Below are 27,993 nucleotides of genomic sequence, written 5' to 3'. Positions count from 1 at the left end.
TTTCTGTGTTGCAGTCATTACCTTATTAACAAACCTACTGTATATCCATTAACTTCAAGTTCAAGTTCAAGGTATAAGCAGGTATAAGCAAATTGATATTGGATTAGCATTTGTTGGATATGTGTAAAATTATGTGTGTTGACATATCAACTGTCTTTACATGCTTGAAAGAATAAATCAAATCAAATCAAAATTGTGTAAATAAATACTCACTAACCTTATCTGGGGTCAACAGAATTAAATTATAATTTTGATCATTTTCACCCAAGTGTAGTGACAGATATTATTAATAGTTTATGATTAACTAATTACAGATTAGGTAGACACATAATACCTCAAGTCTACAGGTTATTGTGATCCAAAAAAAAAAAAGTTTTTACAACGGGTTCAACGGATTTAAGTCTTAGGTCCATGACACTTCCGATAGCATTTGAATGCATCTGGCGCGGTTAAATGACGTTACATATGCGCCAATATAATATACATGCGGACTGTTTCAAAGTTAATTACCTTATCTAGTTTACTTTGTTTTTCTGGTATGTTCGCCCCTTTGTGGGAGGATATCAGGGTGGTGAAGTAATGTAAACATACGTATTTTTCTTGAAAACGAAGTAGTTTTGATTTATTCTTAAATGAAGCCGGTTATCTTTCTGGAAAGAGCACAAAACAAGCTAGTCAACAGCTAGTTGACTCTTCACAGATGGCCGATGACAGTGTGAAAAGTGAGGTTTCTGCCCAGCAGCAGAATGACAATGGAGATGATAAGAGCAGTCAGAAGACTGTGAACAGTAATGGAGAAGCTCCAACAGAACATCAAACTCTGTCTAAAAGGCAGAGAAAGAAGCTCCTGAAACAGCAGAAATGGGAGGAAGAGAGAGAGCTACGAAAGTAAGTACGCTTATTTTAACATTGTTAGCTATGCTGTCAGGGATTAGTGCAGTCAGCTGTAGAGGTGGAATAACAGTGGTCATTTGTATAACACCTCGTGCTGTTTGTGCTCATTATATACAGTAACAGTGATAATTGTCAATTCTCAGTCTTACCAAACTCCATTCAAATAGCTGTCAATTTAAAGTCGTCTTGCTTTCAGTGGCTATTTATACATACTAAAAAGTGCATACACTTGAATTCGGTCACATTATGCCAGTTATGCTCCTTTGGGATAAACAGTTCGCAAGCCAAGAAAGTCTATTATAGGCCATAGTTTGTGTTTCTTAATGGTTCATTCCAGTGCAAAAACCATCCTATATTAAGATTTTACGACTTAACTTGATCCAGGCAGTAGTGATTCAGTTAAAGGACATATCTGGTGATATTTTATATTTTTCTTAATGTAAGGACCAAATAGGATATACAACAGAAATTCTCATTTCATTGGTATTAAATTGCCACTGAAATATGTATCCAACAAATACACTATTTCATTGGCCATGCTTTTAAATATTTTACTACAATGCGGGAGTCTGCAGGTGCAGTGTCACATTATGGCTGGCATTAGCAGTATATGTCCCGTGCTTTCTGCTGCAGGCAGAGACGAAAGGAGAGGAAGCAGCAGCGAAGGATGCAGAAACTGGATCATCAGGAGGAGGAAGAAGGAGATATCCCGAGTGCCAGGAAACGCATATGCAGAGAAGTTACGCCCAGTTCACTCAGGCTGATGGTGGACTGCAGCTTTGACAACCTCATGCAGATCAAGGTAAACCGCTCAGCTCAAGGTAAACTGTGTGTATATTCAGAAATATTAGGTGCAGTACTGACTCTCCTCACTAATAATGTTGTCTCATCAGGATGTCTGTAAGCTTCACAAGCAGATCCAGAGGTGCTATGCTGAGAACAGACGAGCCTTACATCCAGTGCAGGTCAGTGGCTGCAGACTAACACATGAAGCAGTGATGACAGTTTTGTGTGATGTGTAACCACTACCCTCACTTCCCCAGTTTTACCTCACAAGCCTGGGTGGACAGCTGAAACAGAACATGGATGAAAAGGACAAAGGGTGGGTAAACTGGAAGGTAAGTCGTCAGATCTGTGCAAACAAGCCACAGTAAGGATTTACAGTAGTTTTAGTATCTGCTGTTGAGCAATTTCCCATTCACGCTGTGTAGTCATTGTTCATTGCAGAGGTTTTGCGTGTGATGTAGTTTATATAGTGGTTGCCATGTTACCATGTTATTCTCACATGTGAATAGCGATAATCTTGTGATAAGGAAAAACGTTTGTTTGATATCATTGCGCAGCATGTCTAACTATGCAGTGTTGCATAACGGTGTGTGTGCATGATGCTGTTGTGTGCAGGACATCACTATTAAAACTGAGCACTACAGCGAAGTTGTAGCCAAGGAAGATCTGGTGTACCTGACATCAGACTCTCCCAATGTACTGGAGGAGCTGGACCAAAACAAAGCTTATGTAATTGGAGGCCTAGTGGACCACAACCATCATAAGGTGTGTCTGCCTTCAGTGCCATTGGTTTTAGAAACAATGCTGAATAGATGGTGCTTCTAACTGACACATCAGTGAAAATTTCACATGCTGCTTTATGATTTGAGCTGGTATTGTTTGCAGGGTGTCACCTTTGAGAGGGCGAAGGAGCTGGGGATCAACCATGCCCAGCTTCCTCTGAGCAGCTTTGTCAAGATGAACAGTCGCAAGGTTCTGGCAGTCAACCATGGTGAGGATTAGTATCAGGCCAATATACTGTATGAGACTTCTATCAGTAGTTTAAAGCCACTGCACAAGTGGTTTAGTATGTCGTATTAATTCAGTATAAAGGTAAAATGTCAACAGCTACCCATCCATCCATAATATTTAATAGGGTTGCTGGAGCCAATCCCAGCTGACACTAGGAGGGAGGCAGGGTACACCCTGGACAATTGCTGTGAGCACCTTCTTTGCCATAGCTCGCTAGCTTTAGCTGTAAAACAGTAACACATCTGCCTGCAACTGCAAGGGCAGAATGCGCTCAATTAGGAAGTAGGTTGACCGGTGGGTAGGCTGTCCAGTGGTTTTTTTTTTTTTTGTTTGTTTTTTTTTTGCTTGGGATGAGTAAAATTATTGGTCAGGGTTTTCTCAGGCCTGCTGCTGCCACAGATTACTTTTTATGTTGTCAGTGCATTTAATGGATTCATTGCCATTGGGATGAAAAGAGAAATTCAAGATATGTAACAAAAAATGCTTCTGAAAAGAGTGGCCAACCCTACCTTTAATTTTTCTTGCTTTGTGTTACGAGGTCAGATGCTGCTGTGCCTTGTTTCCTCTGCCTATGTTTTTTTTTTTTTTGAAGTGTGTTCTTTCCCCTGCTGCAGTTTTTGAGATCATCCTGGCATACCTGGAGAAGGGCAGCTGGCAGGAGGCCTTCTTCACCATCCTGCCTCAGAGGAAGGGGGCAGTGGCTGTCAACCAGGATGGAATAACCATTCAAGAAAAAGAGGAGAAAGATTCTGACTCTGACACAGACACACCATAGCAAACGGAGAAAAGAGACAAATGGACAACTCCAAGCAAAGTTCCAACATTGGCTGCTGGAAATGAAGAGGATGGGGAAATGGAAATATTTGAATTTATTGATGCTAATGCTATGTTCAGAAGAGTGAAGTTGGTTTCTTTAAAACTTCAAACAGCTTTTTGATTTTATTTTTTTTTTACCAGTTATTTATTGAAAGTTTTATGTTGTCCACTCAAGTTTAGTTGGACTGCTGATACAAATGGAAGATTTACGTTTTACAGTAAATTATGGAAGAATATATAGTATGTATGATAATAACATAATTTTTTCTTATTTTAGTTCATTTGTTTGGAACTGAAAGCTAAAGCTGTCAAATATTGCTAAATTGACTCATTTAAAAGAAAAGATTTAAGACAATAAAGGCAAAAAAAATTTCTCTCTGACTGTGGGAGTCCTGAAGTATGGGAGAAATTTTGAGTGAGTGTAAAAATTAAACGAATTTTAATACAGTTTGTGGAGAGTTGAAGAGTTTTAGGGCTGAAAGACCCAAGGACACCAGCAGGAGACTTAATTTTGTGAGAATAATGTGCAATCCAAGTGTCTCATCCTTTTTATAAATTGACTCATGTTACTGAGTTTTCTTTTTAATTGTTGTTTTTTTGGGTTAAGCCTAGTTGTAGGGAGGCCCCAGTAATAGACCAGGGCTCCAGGCTGTTGTCCTGTTTGCCTATGCCAGGGGTGTCCGACCATTTGCCATGGAGAGCCAGCAGTCTGAGGATTTTCTTTTCAACCAGTAGGTGAATTCTTCCGCACGGTTTCTCAGTTGGTTAACTTGTGGTTGGAATGAAAACCTGCAGATTGTTGGCTCTTTATGGCATATGGTAAACCAGGCTTAGGCTGTGCCAGAGGCTAGACTGAGTGAATGCAGCCACAGAAATGGGGAACGTGTGAGGTCTTTACGTCTGATGTGAACATCAGACATGTTCAGAATTAATCAGTGATTTCTTTTGCTAGATCCCATTGTGTATAAGTTAAGGTTGTTGGAGCGATCCCAAGTACAATAAAATTCACTAGGGTTGACTCAGTTGAAACCGTCTTTAACACCTACAGTATGCCAGGTGTTAATGCTAAATATCAAAATGAAGAGATAATGCTACCAGGATGCACTGGGTGACATTAGTAGTCTAAGCTCCGATTTAATGTGATGCTCAGGGTAGTAGGTAAAGAAGTCCTGTTCCTATCTATCTGGCATTGAATTGCAGATCCATGGGAAAGTTAGCAATTGTTTCACAGCCTGGATCTATAAGTGGCGAATTTAATGAATTGCATAGTTTTTTGGTAATAATGTATATAAAACAGGCGGCACAGCAAGAAGGTTCCGGGTTTGGACCCGGGCCCTTATGTGTGGAGTTTGCATGTTCTCCCATGTGCCAGACTAGGAGTGTGTGGTTGTTTGTCTACATGTCAGCCCTGTGATAGATTGGCGACCTGTAGAATGTCTGTAGAAAACAGACAATTGTACATAAAAATTTACATAAATGCGCCAGAGAATTCGCAACAAACTGAAATCGTTTGACGGCTGTAGCGCTACAAGACTGGCGTAAATAACTGCATGACAACCACGCAACGAAAGACAAGTAAACACTTCGAGTTCTGTCATGAATGGGAGGGCCTGGTTGCCCCAGCAACTACATTCGGAAGTTGTAGTATCCATGGCAACAAGATGATGACGCTAAACCTGAGGCACATATTCAGCTAGCGTAGCTGTTTAAGAAAATAGTCCAATGTCTCGAAAGGCGTTAAAAATTGTAGTTGAATTAAGGTTCAGAGCGGTAAGAGTTGCCATTTTTCCAGTTATTCCCTAAACGGTCCTGCTGTAACTTCATTGGTTTTACGTGTAGAGAACGGCACGTGCAACGCCATTCCGTAGCTAAAACACATATATTTATGTTGCTGTTTAGCTAGCGTTAGCAAAGACAGACGATATGCTAGCACCGGACTTAAAATGTTGTATGAAGCCTTTAGGGTTAGCGTTAGTTTAAAACTCGGCATATATCTAATGTAGTGATACTGTTTAATCAGATTAGAGCTTTTTCACAGTGTACCTGTGACTAAACTATAAGATATTTTTTTCACCTAGTGCTAATGGAGTAATTTGGTCAATATCTTAGAAAGCTGTCCAAGACCTTCAACTTTGGTGAACTCTTGATTAAAAGGCTCTAGTGATACTTGAATATTTGCATTACTCACTCCACCAGTAAGTACACTGTTAGGCCACCCTACAGCATATTATAAAGAGACCTTCAATGCTCTATCCTTGTAATTAGAGTGCAGAAATCTCATATAGGTATTCTACATCTACATGATTATGAATTACAAATAGGGTGTCTATGATACAAGCTTATGTTACTATTAAAGATCAGGAGATCCACTAATGTTCAACACATAAGATTAAAGTTACTCAAAAAAAAAGGACAGATGCATTTTTCCTAAGCTTTTGGTTTAATTTTTAAAACCATCTTCAGGAGCAGGCCAGGACGCCAAAACAGCAGTAGTTAAGAAATACCAGGTGTGCAAGCTGATTGCTCAGGTACATCACTTAAGAGGTTGATGTCCCAAAGGTATACACCGCATGTAAGACACAACAACAGCTGCAAACTCACAGACCCGTCTACAACATTATCCAACCCGCTTCAATTCTTTAGAGGCTTTTAAACCACTGTTTAAAGAAGGTTTATATCTGCAATATGTTCTTCTTTACTTTGATCAGTTTTTTCAGGGTTGTTGAATATTGTCCATAAATGATTATCTTCAACTTGGGTTGACTGCAGCTTGACTCCAACCAAAATGGTAAAACTAAGTGAGGACTCCCACTGATATATAAAGGTCATAGTGGTCTGGCTCCACAGTACATGTCAGACATGTTCTCAGACTTAATACCTAGCTAGTTATCTAGCTAACCTTTGCTGCTCCACTGATCTCAGGTTTCTTGTCCTGGAGTTCATCTGCCAGCCAAGGATGACATCTACCTCAGCGTGTGCTTCATGGGCCAGTACCGTCAGTCTGAAGACCTCCCAGCCATCTTCCCTCTGCTTGTTCATGAGAAGATGACATTTGAAAAGGCATGTTTTTGCTTATCATCCATGTGGGAGAAAAACTGCTATGATGAAGCAAGGTTTGAGTAATGTTAATGAGAAAAGTAGCTGAAACATAATACACAAACTGTGTTGTCATATTTAAAGATACTGTCTCATTTAGATCTAGTTACAATTCTCCATTAAGTTAACTGAGACACGCCTGCAATAAATGACTGTATAGACTATACAGTATAGATAAATAAATGTGATGTGACTGTATTTACCAACAAAATGTCAGCTCCTGGAAATATAGTATTGATATAACATGTTAAATTATAAAGGTAAAACCAATAGCACAGTTGACATTTGCTTCTTTCTAGATTTTCAGGCATGCAGTTGATCCCGGAGACATCACTGTGATGCTTGAGTGTAAGTTATATTTAAATGCACGCAATCTACTGTTGCAGGTTAAATAGACATGATTGCATAATCTTATTTTACCACTTTGACATGACACAGACTGTGGCTTTATTTTTCCATTGTATTCCATTTCTGTGCTGTCTTTCATTAAAGTCGAGCATAAATCCAATGTCACATTTCACTATCTGTGATATTTTTGGCATTGCGTATAAAAAGTTCTATATTTAAAAGGTATTACCTGGTTTTCTAAATAATGTGTTTGCCATTGTAACCATAAACGCCATCATTATGCATTTGAGAATGATCTTTTCTTAACACTGATCTTGATCTCTCCTCTTGATGTGTCTTTTCAGATGAGACTGTCAGAATTGAACTGGTACAGCTGATCCCTCCTGGTGAGGCTTCTTATTTTTTACATTGATATTTTGTGTCCTTTGTTCACTACAGGGTTGAAAAAGTGAAGTGCGTTGAATTGCAAATTATAATTTGAATAAACAGAACTCCAGGCAGACCACCTTTAGAAGTGTGTTTGTGTTTACAGCTGGGGACACTCTGGCCTGCTTTGAGGAAGATGCTCGACATTTCTTATTTCCAGAGCCCAGACTGGTTCCATCCTTCTCTGGAGTGGACAGAGAGGTTCTGATGTCCCGAGCGCCTCACTTTCCAGTAGGTCCTTCCCTGTGATACATTAAAACACACAATGTTGTCCATTTTCAGCATAAAGGTACTTTTGTTGTGTAGTTTTTTCACATGAATGCGTGCACTTGCAGTTCCCTTGACTCGGTTTCTTATTTTCTAGATATTATTCCATTTTCTGGAACACAGGTAGTGGCCACAGTAGCTGGGGCAACAAAAACAAAGTGATGACTGACTACAAGTGTGACCTTTGGACTGTTAGGTGATCATGGGACAAATATTTTCTCTTTTCATTTTCCCAGGGTATTGCTCCAAGGTTGGAGTTTTCCACTAAAACAAGTATCATTGAGTGTTCAGCCAATGCAGAGATCAACATTTACCGCAATGTACCAATGGTAAAGACTGTATTATGTGGCTCATATTTACAGATTATATATGTAACAATGATAAACCTTATGCAGCATTTGAATATAGAACACAAGAACAATACATATAATCATAAAATTGTACACAAAATCAAGGAAAAAAGAATAGTTTTTTTTGTTCTGTTTTTTGTTTACATTTTGTCAAGATGACATCTTTATAAATATACTTAATTAACTATTAGCAGGTCCTGTTTGCAGTATACCTATGGATGTACAGACAGTTATTGTCACTGTGATTCTAAAGAACTGATGACAATTCTCAAGTTCAGGATTGTTTTTTTCTGATTAATATGGACATTTATTTGCAATGAACATCTGACATAATGACATCCTTGTGTAAATGTCAGTGGTAGTGAATTCAAAGATATGTGTATCATGTGTGAGTTCAGATGTGAGTGAATTGTGACTCAGAGAAGAAGAGTGCAATTTTTAATGCAAACGATGGCACTTGGGTTGAGGTACTTTATTGCCTCCAAGAGCTTTGTGTCACATACATTGCTGCTGCAATTGCCAACCAAAGTTATTTAAATTTTCTATTCAAAATCTATAGGAAGCTGATGGAGTGACACTATGATATGGTGGGATATGGTCTTTTTGATTGTAGTAAAAGTCTGGCAGATGAAATCAGAGCCTGTTGGAGGCAAAAAGTTTGGTTTTGACTGACACTATACAGAACTGCAGTAATCAAGTAGAGAGGCATACATAACCTTTACTAAAATTACAGATGGACAAGAAGGATTTTATTTTGGAGATGGCTTTTAAATATACTAGGCATTATTCACCTACAATATAAATATAATATTTGAATAAACAGGCAACCCATCTGCTTGTATTTAGGGACTGATTTTGAGACATCCGCTCTTTTGTTTCCAGAGGCCAGTGATAAAGAGGAACAGGACCTCCTCTCCTCAGAGGAAACAACTTCAAACCATTGGAAGGAGACGACATGGCGGGATGGTCAGAGAAAGACACAGTAGCACCACGTCATTGTCACACATTGCCAGATCCCAGTCTCTGTCCCCGCTGAGCGCTGAAAACACACAGCGTCTGGCTCAGCTCAGCCTGGATTCTGCAGCTCCTGACACGGCAGACTGGGATGCAACCAGCACCTCCCAGCCAGTAAGCACACATAACATGTCTCTATTCTAAAACTGACAGTAGATTTTTCAGGATTGGCCATCATATCCATCCAGCAGGTGGCAGGGAAGAGCTATTGTGTGCTTACTGAGTGTATCCTTGAACCTGTGTTTTGTAATGTTTCACCAGTGACAAGAGTTTAGAGTAACTCTGGTGTCAAAGAATGACTCTAGTATTTGCCAAAAGCAAATAATTAACAGTAATAAAATGTGGTAGATAGAATGTGTTAAAAGAGGGTACACCGTAGTAATCTTAACATAAAAAAAACACACAAGTATCCATCCTATCTTTATTCAAACACACTAAGATGTAACATGTATATATACTGTATATATTTTTTATTTTTAGTGCACAAATGTCACTCAATACTTACATGCTGCATACTGAAGCAGATCTGTGCAATGACTGCATGTTGCAAGTGTCAACAACCATTCAAAACCCAAGTTTGTCTTATTTGATTGCAAATGTGTAAAGCTTAATATGAAGAGAAATCATAGGGGCCTTTTAGAGGGTCTCCTGAGTAAAACTCTAATGGCCTCTGTTCTTTCAGCTTCTTGCATCTTGCATATCCTACACAAGCATTGTTACACTGAACTTATTAATACATTTAGAAATACATCTTTTTGTTTATAGCACTTTTAAAAATTGTAATGTGTACATTTTTTCAGTTTCAGTGTGAAATATATTTTAAAGCAAACCCATCCAACTGTGGCCTCAAGTGGGAATTAGAGGATAATACCATTTTCAACGATTTCCTAAATTAAATTATTGTCATTAGAGAGTGAAATGAGAAAAAGAAGCCTGAAGCTAGATTGTTTACTTCTTGTGTTATTTTATTTTATACTTCCACTGAAATGTTTATCTAAAGATTGTTAAAATGTAGTGTAACAGTAGGAGCAGGAAAAGAGTTGTAAAGTCAGAAAACTGACTCAGTAATGTCATTGCCAAAGCAACATCACTCTATGGTTCACTAAAGTTGACATTATCCACTGACAGCAAAACCCCTGAGCGAACTGAATAGAGCAAGGATGTATTTTTCATGATTATAATTCAAAATTTTAATTTCATCTGTAATGGGAAGATTTTGTTATTTCTTCTTTTGAAACTTAACACAGTTTTACCTTAAACCTAAAGATCACAAGTTCTGTTTCTGTTGTAAAGCTCAATAACAATGTTCAATTCAATCAGTTCTCTCCTAGTATACTATTTACTATTTGATTGAGTCTCACCTTGGGAGATTATAGGATTTGGAGGGACTATACCACAATGTGGATAATAACATTAAAGTAGTGTAGAAGGAAAATACTGTTTGTGTTGCTCTGATCCACCAGCTGATTTCATACAATGGTGATTCCACCTTCCACCACCAATTCAGGAAAGCTTTTGCATCTACTGCTCTGAACTTATATTAATGGTCTCCTCTTTCGTTATGACAATAAAATGTTCCAGTCTTTTTGCTGAGACAGCTATAGCATCTATTGAAGTAATCATGTATGTATATATTCTGTAGCAGTTTGCTGTGAAGGTCTGATCACTGAGTCGTCATTCCTCTGTGTGTACTGTAGATGCTGGCTTCATGGCCTGGCACCCGTCGATCTGCCTTGCCCCACCACTCTGCACTGGTTACCAGCTACTCCTCACCTTTGACCAGGTCTTCATCCACAGGTATGTGTCATATGCACTATATGTCTGTTGTAATTTAAAGCTGCTTTATTGCTAAGAATCATAGTTTAATGACTCTAAAACCTACCATACCTACTTGTAAAATGTATTGTAATTATCATGCTGCTATGTTGACATGACCCAGTTTACTGTAACAAGCTGCTAGTTTGAGAATGAAATCTGCTCAAGCTAACTTAGTGAGCTTTTTTAGCACCAAAGAAATGTAACTTAAAAACATTTTCCCTCTTTTAACTGTTTTAGTGAGATTCTCTCCCTCTGGCAGAAGGAAATCTTTATCTAGTGGTTTGGTAAGAACAGCTTATTTTCCCTTCTTGGACAGAAAGTTATGAGACTGTAAAACTGTGTACTTAGCCTTGGAAAAACCTCTGTGCCCTAAACTGTTAATGGGCAAAATGAGATACAAGCACACACAACATTTGCATTTTTACTTTTATTTGAGAGCAGGAGCAGCTGTGGTTCAGGACTCAGGACGTAGAGCAGGTTGTTCCCTAATTGTAGGGTCAGCGTTTGGATCCCTGGTTAAACACTTTGAGTGTGCATCAGTGCACAGAAAACTGCTATATAAGTATAAGACCATTTACCAGGGGTAGAGATAATAAACTGTGCACATACATTACTTAATTTGTGCATAAAAACACATTAAACTAAACAAGTTCAAGAAACGAACTGTTAAACTAATTAAAACTTACCAGTTTTAGATCCAGGTTCTAAAATAAATCTATATAAACATCTGCAATCTAAAATTTTATAATCTATATATAATTCTATAATTGCCTATCTGAGCCACATGTAGGTTACTACTGAGAAATGTACTATTTTAAGCTTGCTTTTTTTTGTAATTCATTTATCATTGTGTGGAAAGTTGCTATGGCAGGGTGGTTTGGTGGTGTCTGGCCTCTGAGCTGAAAGCCATTCAGTGATATAGTATATGATACTTATAGAACTGGAATTCCTCAGATTCACCTCTTGAATGTGGTCATTGGCAAAGCTTTCAGTATTTGTTGTTTCATTTAGTAGGGACAGTGTAATTTAACATACTTCGGACACAGTTTTCTTTAGTTAACTACAGAAAAGTATTGTCCAAATTAGGCTAAGCTAACAAGTCAACTGCAAGCATTGCAAGAAGCTTTGGATATTACATGAGAAAGACTATGCTGGGGGGAATTTAGAGAATTTGCAGTTATGGATATAAAAATTAGACATCAAAGTATAGAAGCTGACAGTATATTCAAATGGTTTGTTATTGTGAAAAAAGTAATTACACATTTTAAAGCGAAGGTATAAGATTCCTGAGGATATGGTTTGCAAGTATCTGCCAAAAAGTTTGTAGTACATTACAATAAAAAAAAGATGAGTAATACATTCTTTATGTTGATTACAAAAGGATCAATGAGCTACAATGTCCATATATCTTGCGATCAGTGAATTGGTAGGATAAATATAGTGTAAAATTTTAAAATGGACTTATTTGACCTTATCTATGGCATATTTGTAGGAAATTAACAACACTTTTTTCTAATTAATATCATCAATGAGTGAAGCCCAGTAGAATTTACCATTTGCAACAATCTTATTTTGATTGTGATTACTTTCACTTATAAGTTATCCCGACTCTGGCTCCCAGTCTCACGCATTTGACTTGGTCACATCATGGTCAGGAGAGCTGGACACATTAGGCTCCTCTGTTAGCTAACGTTAAGTTAACTGATGTTAAATGTCAAAGTAAACAAAAGAAATAGTGTGATATTAGTGGAAGTTACATTATTCACGTGTCTCTCCCCTACTCTCCTACAGTTAAGGCTACACTAGTAGCATTTAGTTATTTAGTATATTATTTAATCATTATTATTTCCTTCACTTACCACCTTCTTTTCTTCCTCTTTTTGTTTCTTTGTTTTTTCACCCCCAGAGGGATAACTCCTCTTCATTTTCTTTGAGTGGCTTTCCTTGTTTGCATTAGACCCATTTGTTGTATTTGTAGTAGATTACATCCCTTAGGGATGTAAGCGGTACGTCATGTGCATGATTCTGTGTAAACAAATGGGTCTAATGTTAAAACTCAGCGTTCCCTAAACTGACAGATACAGAACATAATTATATATTAACACACTGGAATCATAAACAGTTACATAAAGTATCTGACACATACAGTCATGGTAAAAAGAAACACCCTTCAGTTCTATATTGTTATTTATCAGGGCCTAAAAACAGTTGTGTGGACCTCACCAACTTCTGTAAACAAACAAATAAGAAAACCCTCAGGTGACAAGAAAAATAGAGAGATCTGAATCTGTGTAGCTTCCAGGTATGGATGTGAACATGGTGTTCCTGAAAAAGAGGTGGCCTCTCAGTGGACCTACCCTGAATTTAAAAAAGTGTGGTTACTGTTTGCCAAAAATAAACCAACATTCAGAAACCAGGTAAGAAAGTAAATGTGCACCTTTCCTATTTCCACAATCATTACGAGAGTAATTAGCAGCCAGGAGTTACTATTCAAATGCACAGGATGATTAAACCACTAAGAAGTTTGACTATGTCTAGGAAAGCAGAACCTTTGGCAGTTTGGTGTCCTGGAGCACTGAGGTGTGTGTCTACATAATGCCAAGAAAAAAAAAAAGGACATCAGCTATGACTTCAGAGAAACAAGTATCACTGCTCATCACTCCTGGAAGGGTAATAATGCCATCTCCAAACTGAAATCTACCATTCTACAGTAAGAAAGATTGTTTACAGATGCAGAGCCGACAAGACAATCTTCACAAGAGTGGGTATCCCAGCAAATTCAGTCCAAGGTCTGATCATTTAATGGTCAGAGATATAAGGACAAACCCAATAGCTGCATCATATGACCTACATATAAGCACATGTTTATGTTCATGACACCACAATTTGCTTTCACAAAAAAAGGTTTCTAGGAACAATCCCATTTTCTTTAAAAACTTGGCAGCACAACTTAGGCAAAACTGCATTTGAACAAACTGCAGCTGTTCTGGAACAGTATCCTTTGGACTGATGAGGCCAAAATGTAGGTGTTTGGTCATCATGTGCAGCACCATGTTTGGCGAAAACAAAACACAACATATCATGACAAACAAGCTGGACTTGTTTTGCAGCCACAGGACCTGGGAAACTTTCAGTCATTGAGGCGACAATGAACTTCACTTTATACCAGAAAATTCTTGAGGCAAATGTGAGGCCATCTGTCCAGCAGCTTCAGCTGGGCCAAAATTGGGTCATGCAACAGGACAGTGATCCCACGGCAAACTAGCAAATTGACATCTGAATGGCTAAAGAAAAAAAAAATCAAGGTGTTGGAATGGCTGAGTCAAAGTCCAGACCTCAACCCCTCTGAGATGCTGTGGCAGGATGTTGAGAAAGCTGTGCATAAATGAATGCTGGTTGTAGGTTTTTTGCCACTTGAGGTTATTGTTTTTGTTTACAGATGCTGGTGAGGTTTTTTAGGCCCCGATAAAAAAGAGAATTGAAGGAGGGTGTACTTAGTTTTTACCATGGCCGTACATGATTTTTTCATCCAAAGCCATCAGTCTGCACCTCTGTTAGCTGTCACCAAGCTGAAACTAAGCTGAATGCACATCAAAGTGACAGCGAGAGTTTGATTATAAAACCTGACAAATGTCAGGAATATTAAATAAACTGCTATATACATGAAGTAGCAGTCTTACCTTAATATGGGCCTTTTAATTACTGCAGTTTCTGTGCAAAACCATCTGCTGCCTAAAATCCTGGGCTTTGACCAAATCACTGTACTGTTTGCTAACTCTGCACTCAAAGAGGCCAATTTCCTTCTTGGGGTAATAAACCTTTTTGACCAATTATGTTTTGGATTTTTAAGTACGAAGGATCTTCTGTTGTTATAAATTTTTTAACTTCACTTTTGGAAAGAAAGCTGCTGAACAAATTTCCCAACATGATCTATTCTTTAAAGGCACAATCTGGGACCTACACTACAAGTAGAAAAACATTAAAACCCAGGATTGAGACTTGTGACTCCCAGATTAATTCTAAATCTAAGTACAATTTTTTTCTGGTGAAAGACTGCATTAGTCTTGTTTAAATTTTGATCAGTTGAAAAACCATATTTGTTTGTCAGAATTTCCATCTGTAATTATGTGAAAATAGATCAGAAATGTACTATATGTCATAAAATCACAGATTAAGACTTTAATAATTTCACAGAGAGTACAATTAACCATTGTCAAAGGTGCAGATGCATTAATGAAGAAGACACTGCCGGCTTATTTTTGTTTTTATTGGTAGATTGGAGGAATATCGGACGACTCCAGCTCTTCAGAAACAAATGACTGCCATAATGGTCCTGAGCCTTCAGCGCTGTGGCGGTCTTACAGAGAACAAGCCAGGCACAGCAGGTCTATTTCTTAACAGGTTCTAAACATTGCCTTTCATGGTATAATCATGCACTTGACAGGGTTCTTGTGTTATCCAGCTATCTATTGAGACCTAATCACTAAGTCAGGAGGTATTTGCTCAATTTAACCAAATTAAATAAGGTCTGTATGGTAACTAGGGTCATGTTATATTGGAAAGGCTAATTACAAATTGAAGAAAATATAATCAAACAGTCATTGTATTAACTAGGATAAACATATGATGGACTGAGAGTGTCTCTGTAATGGATGCACAGAAATGTGATTTGTGTTAGTTCTCATCTGATTTGAACTGTAAATATGCTTCTAGAGATGACACTAGAATGTTCATTTTTTAACAGTCTAAAAATGTCACTCGACTGCAAATTTCCTGACTGTGACTGCTCACGTCTCTCTCCAGTTCTCACAGAGAATGGGAAGAAGTCCATGAACGTGTCCGAGGACTCCTTACTACGCCAAAAGCTGTGCGCCGACTTGTCTATGTAAGTCACAAAAACCATTAGATATAGCATTAGATATTTTAATATAGTAAATTGTCTCATCTGCTTCTGTCATAATTTGCTGGTGAAGCCATTTCAACAATTCCTCCAAGTTTACCTATTTTCATGGTAATTTCAATATAAGGTATATTTCTACAGCACAAATTCCCTCAGAATCAGCTGCTTTTAGTTTATCTTCTCAAAAGAAATAGTTTTTATTTTTATTCACTAATGATTCCTTGTTGCTCCAATTTTGCAGTGTTTTTCAGTGTCTGTTTACTGCACAGATACGATGGAGACTTATCATTAAGGGTTTTGTATGTTAGGAGAAGGATTTTAAATTCTATTCTGAATTTTACAGGAAGCCAGTGGAGAAAAGCTAATATGGGAGAGATATGATCTCTCTTGCCAGTTCCTGTCAGTACTCTGGCTGCAGCATTTTGGATTAACTGGAGGCTTTTTAGGGAATTATTGGGACATCCTGATAGTAAAGAGTTACAGTAGTCCAGCCTGGAAGTAACAAATGCATGGACCAGTTTTTCAGCATCACTTTAAGACAGGATGTTCCTGATTTTCGCGATATGGTGCAGGTGAAAGAAAGCACTTCTAGAGACTTGGTTTATGTGTGATTTAAAGGACATATTCTGATCAAAGATGACTCCAAGGTTTCTCACAGCAGGACTGGAGGCCAGAGTTACAGTATGTCATCTAGAGTATATAGTTAGATAGCATATTTCTAAGGTTTTCAGACCCTAGTACAATAATTTAAAGACAGAAATGTTTCCATACACTTCCAATTTTAAAAATTAGCAGGAACTGTTGTTTCAGTGACAGTAAGTTAACACTGCTCAAAAAAGACATGTCAATGGTATTAATTAATGAATGTAACTTGGACACTGCATCTTTGCATAAACTGGCTCCAGGAATGAAGGCAACATGGGTGATTGTTAATAATAATGTAAGACGACAGGGATTTTCACTTACACACACTGTTGTTGTGTTTCAGGGGGCCACGGTCTCTGAGATAGACAGTGTTTTTTCCAGAAGGTCCATCTCTCCAGGGCCACCATGAAGTCCTGGCCAGGCTCTGGAAAGGTAAAGTGGACTTTGTACATTTCATTGTCCACATTAAAAAAGCTGCTCTGGTGACCTACCGTTTAAGATACCTACCATGTACGGTAATCATAATGCTTGATTTTGTTTGGGTACCTTTGTTGTCAAACCACCCTCTTTCCATGTTTCCTGCCTATGTGTCAGGGTTTTGCATGGGTCCAGTTTTGCAAACCCATACCCGCCCCGCACTTGCAAATCACCTTATTGGGCCTGACACATTACCCGCAATTATCTCTATAATAATAAACAATAATAATTCTGGACCCGACCTGTTAACATAAGACCTGCAACCCAACCCATACCCATAATTAAAATAGACTTTAGGCTACTGCACACACAAAAATATATCAGTTATTTAGTCTTGATAAAATTGTGCTGAGTTAAATGTTTAAAAAAGTTGTCTTTTTTAAATTTATTTTAATTATGTTTATTTCACCTGCTCCCCATATGTATTTAGTGTATTTTTTACCCATGCCTATACCCCTGAATTACTATAAGCATACACTGCCTGGCCACTTTAATAGGTAAACCTGTACAATTGTGTAAACTTCAGTGCAACACTTCCCCTTTAATATCTGTATTTATGAAACTCAAAATGTTTCAGGTTTTGGTGAAATTGTCATAAATGTATAAATTCAATTATATGTTTATTATTGAGGTCATAGTTAAAGGTGGTACTGTACTGGACTACATTATATTTAGAGGTGTCTCTATATTTTTGTCCTCCCCAGCTACATACATGAGAAGGTCAGAACATCAGTAACACCTCTGAATATAATATGCAAAGATATATTAATCTGTTTTTGGTTTCTAGAGAACAGTAACTATACTTTAAAACAAATTCTCAACCAGTTCACTCATTACCCCTCCTGTCTTGCACAGTCTTTGCACAGCACCATATCAGTGAAATTAACTGCATATTGTGTTGTTTTTGTTTGTGTGTGATGTCAGACAGGGAAAGGGACCATTGCCTTCCCGATGATGCCTTCAGATATCAAGAGTTTCCTAATGTGTGATGTGTGCAAAACAGAGAGGTATTTCATTACAGTGGATCGATATATGTCCACACAACCTGTAATAAGGGCTGGCAAGTAATGTGCTTCATGTTGACATAAATGTTTTAATGTTGAAACAACATTTTAATATTAATATCATTGTTAAATCTCAGTTTGAACACAGAATGGAAGCAGTAGTATGGTTTGACATCAAAAGTCTCTGTTGTTCCATCTCATTAATCTATCAAGCTAACATTGTCGAGTCCTGAGGTAAATCACCTGAAGGCTATTAAAAGAAAATTGTGTCTATGGCAATGGAGCTCCCTTGCCATATATCATACAAATAGCTGCTCACTGTGACTGTGAGGCATTAAACATCACCTGTATCAGGAACATTGTGATCTATTGCAAAATGGCTGCCGAAACAGAACTCTATTTTGGTGTAACAAGCAGGCCTTGGTAGGATTTATTAATGGCTTGCTTGGTCAGTTGTAACAAGTCCTTAAATAATTCTATAAATAATATTTTGGAACTAGAAAGGGCTGCTCTACTTCTCTGCAAAGACAGTGAAGGTGGTAGGCTGAACCTGCGCCTCCTTGCCGGATGAGAAAGACTACACAGAACAATGACCATAATGTAGGTGACTGTAATCTTATTAGGTGGGTTCCCATTCATAGGTAGAAAGAATTTTAATCAAATTTTGAGAAAAATTCTTTTTTACTTGTAAGACTAAAACATGTTTGAAACATCTTACTTTTAGGACTTTATTGTGGATTACATTTGAGGAAGGGTAATAAAATGCATAAACCACTTGTTAAAAAATCTAGGTATGGAGGTATACATACAGCTGTGGACTGTATACATACACCAACAGTCAGTTTCAATGCAGACAAAGTAGAAAAGCGCACACCCCTGTTGTATGTTTTTTAAGTGGACTGGACATCAGCCTGATATTTGCAGATAGCTAGCAAGTGTTAGCTGTGTTATTTTTTGACTAAAAATAAATAACCTTGTAACTTTATTTTCACAATGTAAACGTGTTATACATTATGCAAAAACACTAATTAAAAGAAAAAAAGAAAGAAATTTGCTTTATCACCCCTAACTTAAAGTCTCATTGGTATAATGCATTGTACAGCTACATACAGGCAAAAGCTGCTGACATGGCGCACGTGAAGGCGGGGAAAAAAATCAGTCATCCTAATTGCTGTGAAATATACAAGGGATTAAGTTTACTGTAAAATCAGGTCTACTGTATATAGGGATGCAGCAATTCTAATACCTCAAGTATCTGCCAATAGTAATGATCAAGTAGAGAATGTGAGGGTACGTCATGCTGTGTTGAATGTTGGGATGAGGGCACCATTTTGGGAAGGAGGCGCTCTATTCACCTGCATACATTGTTGTTTTCCTTGGCTAAAAAGTTGCTTAAGTTATTTTGAGCTCACTTTACTGATTTTGGTAATTCAGAATGGATAACCTTAGCTGACTGTAGCTAACTCGTAACTGACTTAGAGATCCCATCGACGAGAGCAACAGACTGAAAAATGACTCTTCCGCGCAGCTCTAGGTTGAGGAGCTAACCCTGGCTAGCCATTGTTGGCAGATAACATAAACACTGCAGATGAATCACATTCTGTCTTGTCTGTGCTCGAACTGATCACTAAAGTGGATGTTTGGATGTAGATCAAGTATCCACTGTTGTATGTAGCTGTATGGGATAGTATAAAGTTTTTTAATATTAATATATAGATGTATGTAATGTATATATCTATGATGGATAATGTGCATGATCTCCCCAAAATGGCACATTTACCCAAAATTCAACATGGTGTGATGACAATTTCACATTTTCTATACCAGTAGTCCCTTTTTCCCAATAACACATTTTGTAGAATGTATTTGGATAGCTTTTCTGTCAGGTAACATGAGGCCAGAAAGTGCTGCGATACTAAAACTTGAGTCAATGGCCCACCATGACTTAATGTAAGTGATGTTGGCCAAGAGCTAGGGGATTTCTTATGTCATGACCATTATCCAATATACTTAACAGGGGCAGTATCAAAGCCACTACTAATCCAGAATATCAGATGTCTGTATTCCTACTAACATTTCTAAGTTGTCTAACCAGGAAGTTGCCTTCAAATTGCAACCAAAATTGTAAATACCAAGGTATAGTAGGCTTCATTAATACCAAATTCCACGATAATCCCACTTATTATTTTAATTTAATGGATTTAAAGAAAATGAGTGTCACCTGCTTTGCAATCTCAATTACCCTTATCATGGTGACTATAAATGATAACAAAATCTGACAATAAAATGAGCAACTTTCTTTTATTAGCTTGCAGTTACACATAATGTTGTTCATGTTGATTCACATACTGTACAGTAGGTACTCAAATAGTTCCGTGAGAGGAGATTGGTTAATGCCACAACAGTGTGCTTCTGAAATGTACAAGACAACCTGGTTTGCGAGGACTTATCTGTATGTCACCTCTGAAACAAACAAACACCTTTGTTCACCCATGTCTCATTTCAAATGTGGCCCTTGTGGCAGTGTAGGGATGTCTAAACTTGAGATACTGAGATGAGGACTATATTCCAGACACAGTGGATTTTTGAAATTTTGACCTCTGACAAAATAACAGAATGGGCCTTCAACTTGTAAGCCTAAATAAGACAGAAGAACAGAAGATTTATCTCCAAGGATGTAGTCAAATCACTTTAAAACTGACAGCACGCTGTAAACACCATTACTTTACTGAACATTGTTATTCTCAAAAGAGACAGTTTTCAACACTCCATGACCATGAATCTATGAAAACATCTGAATGATATTTGGTTAAGGCTAAAGCTGACAGGTAACATTTGGACATTTGAGTAACTAAATTATCTACGCTAGGTAGCTGTTAACATTGCATTGTATTGACACATTAGCTGTTGCTTTGGGAGCATTATTTTACAACAAGCTAAAAAAAATGCCTTTTTTTTCAGGTGTTTTTTTTTTTTCAAGCTGGATCACAGAAATTTGAATGTCATGCTTGCAGTTGCTTATTTTCTGCACCAGCCTAGCTCCTAGCATCATTGGGTATTGATACATTAGTTTCTGTTTTGGGAGCTGTACTGTATACAAACCAAAGAAAATGTCACTAGTGTTATTATGGACTTTTCCCTAGCTGGACTACTAAAAGCGTAACTAGTGGAGAATTACTGACTTCCAGTTTTGAATGGAACACATTGTACACTATGATATTGTGCTGTAATCTACTCTGGCAGTTTCATTTCTACCCCAATCTAAGCAAATAACTCTCAAATAGAAGTCTATATTTGTCTTGCAAAGTATGACAGGCTCATGTGCAGTGTCATTTTGAGGACATTGAGTCTGCTGTTCTGGAATACTTTTGTTAGCATTTCATGAATAACATGAATGGCACTCAGTTGTGTTGCAAGAGATACTGCATTTTCTGCCAGGAGAGTGGGAAGGTATTTGGCTCGGGGGCCATTTTATTTCCATGTAGAAACAACAATATTATCTTGCTGGGAACAGTGGTCATGGGACCAACACATGGGAAGACTGCCTGAAATTTTCTAACATATTGTATATGACTAGCATAGAAAATCCTCATTGATACTACTGTTGGTCCCAAGTAATGTCCACCATTTAAGCAACTTTTACCCACTGATTCCAAGCTAAAGTACTATATGTGCAGGCATCAAAATATGCAGCTGCTGCATGGAGTCAAATGCACTGCTGTGTTACAGAAATGGTCGTACTGTACATATGTGTATATAAAAGAGCATAAGACTGCAGTTATGCTGTGAGCATTACAAATAGCAATGCAGCCAGGGAGCATTTTACATAAGTGTAGACATTTGCAGCATTTGAAGCATTAACTATTGTTTAAGGAAAGGAAGGCCTGTTGACCAGTCTGTCTATTCAACACTTTTGTCCAGAGCAACAGTATTTCACAAACTACTGGCCAGTTTATTGCCACCATTAGGCCCACCTTAAGAGCTATTAAAATTTAATGAAAACATTATTTCCCAAATAAATTTTCTTTTGTTTCTTTTGTCTCCTGGAAATTGCTTCATGTTTCCTCGTGTACCATCCTCAGGCCAATATGTCAGTTTTGGAGCTGAGGGCAGCAACGAACAGTTATTTTTATAATGATCATTATATCATTATAATGATTGGCCCGAGCCAATCATTAATGAAGTTATCTCAAATCATTTATTGATGAATTGTTTAGCCTATAAAATTACTAAAAATAGTTGCCAAACACAAATTCCCAAAGCCCAAATTAACATCTTCAGATTGCTTGTTTTAATCAACCAATGGTCTGAAAACCCAAATATGTTCATTTTACAATCACCTGAAATGGAGAAAAGCAGCAAATGCATATATTCCAGAAGCTTTTGCCATTTTACCTTGACAAGTGACTATGTTTCTAATGATCAGTGACTATGTTTCTAATTGGTAAATTGTGCTGGTACAAGAGCACATTATTGCTCCCAAGATGATAAGTCCTTTTATTTTAATGATCCATGGCTTTTCATGTAGTGCTTCTCTTTAGGAAACCAATTGTTTTAGGTGGAATTTATACTCTATCTGAGCTGCATGTCAGTCAGATAACCTCCAAACCATAAACCTGCCCTTTGTCCTGCCACTGATATGATGATAAGAAAGAATATCCAAACCATGCTTATTAGTATTGTGGGAACACTGCAGTCTAAAGATCAGTAATATATTTTAGACTTATAGCCCTGTTTCTATAGCCTTTTTCCGTGCTGTGCTGTGGCAGTGTTAGCCATTCATAGCCCAACATGATACACAACTGCCTGCACCCACATTTAGACAGTCAGAAGCTAACTTAGCATGTAGGCTGGAAGTACACAAAACATGCAGTAGCATCAAAAAGCAGATACAAAGAAGTTCTGAACAAAAACAAAGTAATTTATAGGCTTACTTGTTAGCTATTACAAAGGTTCTCTGAGAATTTCTCATTTTCCCATGGCAACATTTGTAAATATGAAAAATGCTTCTTTTGCTAAAGAAACCCTAAAGCCCTTATGCTAACTAACTAGTTGCAGCAGCAATAAGAATACGACATATGTAAATTAATTACTTCAGAGTTAGTATCCTGTTATTGTGGGCACAAAAGGGAATGATGAAATGCAATCCAAACATGCTAAATCAAATTATCGCTACAAGTGTCTCATTGTTATGGAATTGCTATTCAGTATGTTTACAAACAGGATGTTGTCAAAGACTGGGTGATTTTGAGGTGTTATACTGTAAATGGCATAACTGTTCTGAATTTTCCATTCCTGAATTTGCTTTGTAATGCAGTTATTGCCACAGGAAATAAAACTATCAAAGAAAAAGCTGCCATAGCTAATAGACAGAGTGCTGTACTTTTGTATTATTGTGCATCAGAAACTTTATTTAGCTCCTTATTTTAAAGGAATACATTCTGGGAAAAATGCTTATTTACTTTTTTGCCACCAGTTAGATGAGAAGATTGATTCAGTACAGAGCAGTCAGGAATTGACTAGCTCAGTTTAGCTTAAAGACTGAAAATTGTTCTAAAGCACACCTACGGTATAAAGCCACAGTGTAGCTGAAAGCTTGCTATTTAAGTGTTGTCTTGTTTTTTTTTTTATCTGTCTGCAGAAAGGTATAAATCCAATTTGTTTTTATAACCTTAGAGCTTTTAAGATATGGTTTTTAATGTAAGCCAGAGAAAGGCTCACTGTTTCTCTTTTTTTTGGCTGGCTGGTTTTTATGCTAACCATAAGCTAACTGCCTTTGGCAATTAATGCACATACATGAGATTGCCATTGATTGTCTCATGTCAGTCTTGGCAAAAAAGCATGAACTGTAGTTCCCAAAATGTCTGACGGAATGCATGTGCCCAAATAAGTCTTGTGTTTTCTTTCAACAAAAATGTTTATCACCAGCTAAAAAGATAAAAACTTTCCAGGTCTCTGATTCGTACAGTTACTGAGCTGAGCTACCACTGTTTTAAGACTATTTTCAACATATATTGACTCTACAGCATAATGAAAATAGTCTAGTGAAAAATTGAAAAAGCACTTAGAGACGGTGATTATTAACATAAATACATTAGCTGACCATTAAAATGGTCTGGTTTGAGACGGTAGAATTAGGGGTATCTGATATACTGTATGCTTTCCCCCTGCTACCTAAAAACACAGACTATATATGATTATTATACTTTGCATTGCGTCAATAACTGTTAGCTATTTGGTTCTGAAATTTCACAGTGTTCATTTGCTTCCATAAGCCTTTGTTTACTGTGTTCATTATCTATGAAGTCTCTAAAAAAATCAGTGTGCAGTTAGCGATCAGCATTTCTTTAACATATTGCTTCATGCAACTTGGTGTGAAAAACATTTTTAAATGTACAGATAGATATACAAGCAATGGCACATAGACAGTGAACAACAGCCACACAAAAAGATCATTCAGACAATTTAGAGAACTACACCACCGAATCAGAAAAGGTTGGGACAGTATATAAAAACAAAATTAAAACAAAAAAAAGTGATTTGTGAAACATCTGTGTCCTGTATTACACTGAAAACAATACAGCAGTGCATTATTTGATATGACACCTCATCAACTTTATTCTTTGTTCAAAATAAACACTCACTTCAATTCTGATTTCTGCAGCACATTCCAAAAAAAGTTGGGACAGTAAAGCATTTACGATGGTGTGATGTTGTCATTCCTTCTCACAACACCTAAAAGACATTTAGGGACTGAGGACACTAAGTGATTTTAAGTGTGTCAGGTGCAGATTTATCTCATTCTTCCTGCAAACAAGTCTTAAGGTGCAACAGTCCTGGGTCTTCGTTGATGCAGTTTGCCTTGCAAAATGCACCACACATTCTCTACTGAGGACAGGTCAGGACTGCAGGCAGGCCAGTCCAGCACTCACACCCTTTTCCTCCACAGACATACCTTGGTAATGTGCAGTATGAGGTTTTGCATTGTCTTGTTGAAATATGCATGAATATCCTTGGACAAGATGTCATCGTGAAGGCAGCATATGTTGCTCCAATATCTCGGTGTATGTTTCAGCATTAATGGAGCCATCACAGCGGAAGTTACCTTTGCCAAGGGCACTGACACAACCCTAGACCATGGCAGACCCTGGCTTTTGGACTTGTTGCTGGGAACAGTCTGGATGGTCCATCCATTCCTTCCAAAAAAGACCTGAAACACTGATTCGCCTGACCACAGTACACGTTCCCACTGTGTAATGGTCCATCCCAGATGCCTCGGAGCTCAGAGCAGTCAACTGAGCTTCTGGACACTGGTGACATAGGGCTTCCTTTTGGCACAGTACAGTTTTAAGCAGCATTTATGGATGTAACTACATATTGTAGTGCCTGACACAGGTGTGCCAAAGTAATCTTGAGCCCATGTGATTATATTGCTTATAGAAGAGTGATGATTCTTGATGCGGTGCCGTCTGAGGAATCGGAGAGCACGGTCATCCAGCTTAGACTTGTGCCCTTTACGCACTGAAACCCCTCCAAATTCCTTGAATCTTTCAATGATGTTCTGCATCGTATAGGGTGACACATCCATATCATTTCCTACCTTTCTTTGAAGATCATTGTTTTTAAACATTTCAATCATTTTCTCCTGCACATGTTGGCAAACTGGAGATCCTCTTTGTGCAGAAAGGCCTTTCCTTGATGCAATTTTGTACCAAACTATGATGCAGTCACCTGTTGACATCGCCTGGTTCAAATGGAATCATCATTTCATTGTTTTACCTAATTACTAGTCCTGAAATGCAACTGTTCCAACCCTGTTTGGAATGTGTTGCATGGATCAGAATTGAAGTGAGTGTTTATTTTGAACAAAGAATAAAGTTGATGAGGTATCACATTAAATAATGTTGTATTGTTTTCAATGTAATACAGGACACAGATGATTTGCACCTCACTATTATCAGTTTTAATTTTGATTTTACATACCATCCCAACGTTTTCTGATTTGAGGTTGACTAATCAAGGAGGAAATAAAGTATACTGAAGTGAGACTATTACAGATTATCATTTTCCTACCAGTGCTAAATGGACATATTTTTGCAAACTACAGATACATCCAAAAAGAGTGTCCTCATGCACACATACACACACAAACACCTCTTCTTTTCAGTCACAATAATATTCAGCTGACCTTTCTGTATCTTGGCACAATTTGAGAGTAAGAAGGAAGCACTTTAATCTAGTCAAGGTTGAAAATGTCTGACATGATGGGCGATCATCTTGGATAAGCTTAATGGAAGCTGCTGTTACTGATGTCTTGGATGGGTCTTGGATAGTTTTCCTCTTGCTTCATGGTGCTCATACATGATACAAAGTCTTCTGCTTTAGATCCATAGCAGCATGGCACTTTCTCTACTCCTTTGAGCCACGCTAAGGCTAAAACTGGGAGGTTTCAGTGAAGGAGATTGCATCCGTCTTGTCGACAGTGAAGCCTCCATTCACATAGGATTTTTTCTCACACTCTTCGTCATCCAAAGTAGCTTCAAGAGCAAAGGGATTGGCAACGTCTACATCCGACATCAGATCCATCCTCTCCAGTTCCTTCTTTGATAGTTTCTGAACGATACCAGCTCCGTAAGCATCGCCAAGCACGTTGATCATAGTACGGAATCGATCCCTGAAACACACCACTCAAAATAAATCCACAGCTTCTGTCTTATGTTAGAATGTCAATTTTTCAGTAGGAAATGTAGGAAAATAGTCAACATAGAAACATATAAACAGCAGATAAACTTACAGGAGCCAATCCACAGCCACTATCAGAGTGACATCACTTGCAGGTAATCCTACAGCTGTTAAGACTATCACCATGGTGACAAGCCCAGCATTAGGGACTCCTGCTGCCCCAACACTGGCAACTGTAGCTGTTATACTGAAACAGAGACACAGTGTCACAAATATTCCTGTGACAACTATGCAGGAATGAAATGTTTAGGCTACATCAGAGAATATCACACATTTATGGTGCCAACAAGAAGTGTGAAGTACAGGAGGACATGAAACTGCAGGGCAACAAGAGTTATCTAAATCTGAATTTACTAAACTGACAAATGAAATGACAAGTGAATTTAAAAGTTCAGTGCTAAAGATATACCATATTAAGCACAAATATACCTAAACAACTTGGAAATGCCCACACTTCACACACTACAATCTTGTTAAACACTCTATATCCTTTTGTAATGTCATGTAACTGTTGTCGTGTCTCCCATGTTCAGTACTGTTTTGTTAATGTGTTACTTTGTTTAAATTAAAAAAAAAAAAAAAAATATATATATATATATATATATATACAGTATACACTATTGGTACATGCTGTAATGAAGAAAAGATGAATGAAATAAATTGTAAAGTGTCCATAGCTCATTGGTGAATTTCCTAGATCTAAAGCAAATCATTATTTTACAAGGTATTGATTGATTAGTAATTTTGTTGTTCTGTGTTTAGGTAGTTACTGGTTTAAATCACAATTTAAATAATTTAATTTATATCAACAGTTCTTTTATGGAGATGATTAAAATTTGAGAATGGGCATATTTTCTTTTATTCAATGCAAGAATTTTATGGAACAATCTGGTTTTATTTCTTAAAGAAAGGTATCGCAAAAAGCGTTATTTTGGTAGTGGTACACTCGGATTCTTATTAGCTCTGGTATTAGAACATTTTCAGCAAAACCCATCCCTACATGGAGAGTTGTATGTTTGGTTAAATATGCAGTCAATAATGGTCCATGTGACACTTATCAGTTCAGTTTTCTATTTGGTAAATGATAAATAGAAAATTGGAAAAGTGAATTTATCCATCCATCCATCCATTTTCCTCCGCTTATCCGGGACCGGGTCGCGGGGGCAGCAGTCTAAGCAAAGATGCCCAGACTTCCCTCTCTCCAGACACTTCCTCCAGCTCCTCCGGGGGAATGCCGGAGTCCAAAGCTCTGACAAATGGTACACCACGAGGGATTTACTGGCTGCAATGCCAAATAATAGACACACTTTCTTCTGATTCTATTACATGTTGCACCTCTTTACATTTAGATAACTACAAATATCAGACTTCACTTTTAGTTGGAGGTTTGTAAAAAAAA

General features: G+C 37.6%; 3 protein-coding genes across 8 annotated transcripts in view; 2 read left to right on the top strand and 1 right to left on the bottom strand.

Moving 5' to 3' along the window:
• Positions 1 to 442: 442 nt before the first annotated feature.
• Positions 443 to 4,347, top strand: trmt10a (tRNA methyltransferase 10A). The gene is made up of 7 exons (XM_020594844.1): positions 443 to 888; positions 1,528 to 1,696; positions 1,788 to 1,859; positions 1,938 to 2,012; positions 2,296 to 2,445; positions 2,566 to 2,671; positions 3,306 to 4,347. The coding sequence occupies exons 1-7, from the start codon at positions 701 to 703 to the stop codon at positions 3,464 to 3,466; spliced, it is 921 nt and encodes a 306-aa protein (XP_020450500.1). The 5' UTR covers positions 443 to 700; the 3' UTR covers positions 3,467 to 4,347.
• A 684-nt stretch (positions 4,348 to 5,031) lies between these two features.
• Positions 5,032 to 24,406, top strand: spata6l (spermatogenesis associated 6-like). Of its 6 annotated transcripts, none has more exons than XM_020594998.1 (15): positions 5,032 to 5,277; positions 6,216 to 6,331; positions 6,430 to 6,567; positions 6,903 to 6,951; positions 7,296 to 7,337; positions 7,484 to 7,608; positions 7,881 to 7,973; positions 8,877 to 9,122; positions 10,706 to 10,805; positions 11,064 to 11,110; positions 13,365 to 13,496; positions 15,102 to 15,211; positions 15,630 to 15,711; positions 16,715 to 16,803; positions 17,773 to 24,406. In XM_020594998.1, the coding sequence occupies exons 3-14, from the start codon at positions 6,490 to 6,492 to the stop codon at positions 16,778 to 16,780; spliced, it is 1,170 nt and encodes a 389-aa protein (XP_020450654.1). In that variant the 5' UTR covers positions 5,032 to 5,277; positions 6,216 to 6,331; positions 6,430 to 6,489; the 3' UTR covers positions 16,781 to 16,803; positions 17,773 to 24,406. The 6 variants fall into 6 exon arrangements, 5 of the variants coding, with proteins under 5 accessions (XP_020450654.1, XP_020450653.1, XP_020450651.1 ...); XM_020594997.1 differs by lacking the exon at positions 6,216 to 6,331 and adding an exon at positions 5,971 to 6,014; XM_020594995.1 differs by lacking the exon at positions 6,216 to 6,331 and having other exon boundaries at positions 5,130 to 5,277.
• A 1,383-nt stretch (positions 24,407 to 25,789) lies between these two features.
• Positions 25,790 to 27,993, bottom strand: part of slc1a1 (solute carrier family 1 member 1) — a 20,120-nt gene continuing 17,916 nt past the window's right edge. Inside the window, exons 11-12 of the mRNA XM_020594847.1 lie at positions 26,647 to 26,781; positions 25,790 to 26,526 (exon numbers count right to left, since the gene is read on the bottom strand). Coding sequence (XP_020450503.1) covers positions 26,286 to 26,526; positions 26,647 to 26,781 — 376 coding nt within the window. The 3' untranslated portion in view covers positions 25,790 to 26,285. The remainder of the gene's footprint in view (positions 26,527 to 26,646; positions 26,782 to 27,993) is intronic.

This window comes from Monopterus albus, unplaced genomic scaffold (assembly GCF_001952655.1).
Source record: "Monopterus albus unplaced genomic scaffold, M_albus_1.0 scaffold25.1, whole genome shotgun sequence".
In the NCBI taxonomy this organism is placed as follows: domain Eukaryota; kingdom Metazoa; phylum Chordata; class Actinopteri; order Synbranchiformes; family Synbranchidae; genus Monopterus; species Monopterus albus.
This window is presented reverse-complemented; position numbering and strand designations above follow the sequence as displayed.

Coding starts and splice junctions, on each gene's coding strand:
- trmt10a (XM_020594844.1), top strand. CDS start 701: ATGGCCGATGACAGTGTGAAAAGTGAGGTTTCTGCCCAGCAGCAGAAT. Junction 889..1,527: donor GAAGAGAGAGAGCTACGAAA/GTAAGTACGCTT, acceptor TTTCTGCTGCAG/GCAGAGACGAAAGGAGAGGA. Junction 2,672..3,305: donor GGTTCTGGCAGTCAACCATG/GTGAGGATTAGT, acceptor CCCCTGCTGCAG/TTTTTGAGATCATCCTGGCA.
- spata6l (XM_020594995.1), top strand. CDS start 5,230: ATGTCTCGAAAGGCGTTAAAAATTGTAGTTGAATTAAGGTTCAGAGCG. Junction 9,123..10,705: donor CAACCAGCACCTCCCAGCCA/GTAAGCACACAT, acceptor TGTGTACTGTAG/ATGCTGGCTTCATGGCCTGG. Junction 10,806..11,063: donor GACCAGGTCTTCATCCACAG/GTATGTGTCATA, acceptor TAACTGTTTTAG/TGAGATTCTCTCCCTCTGGC.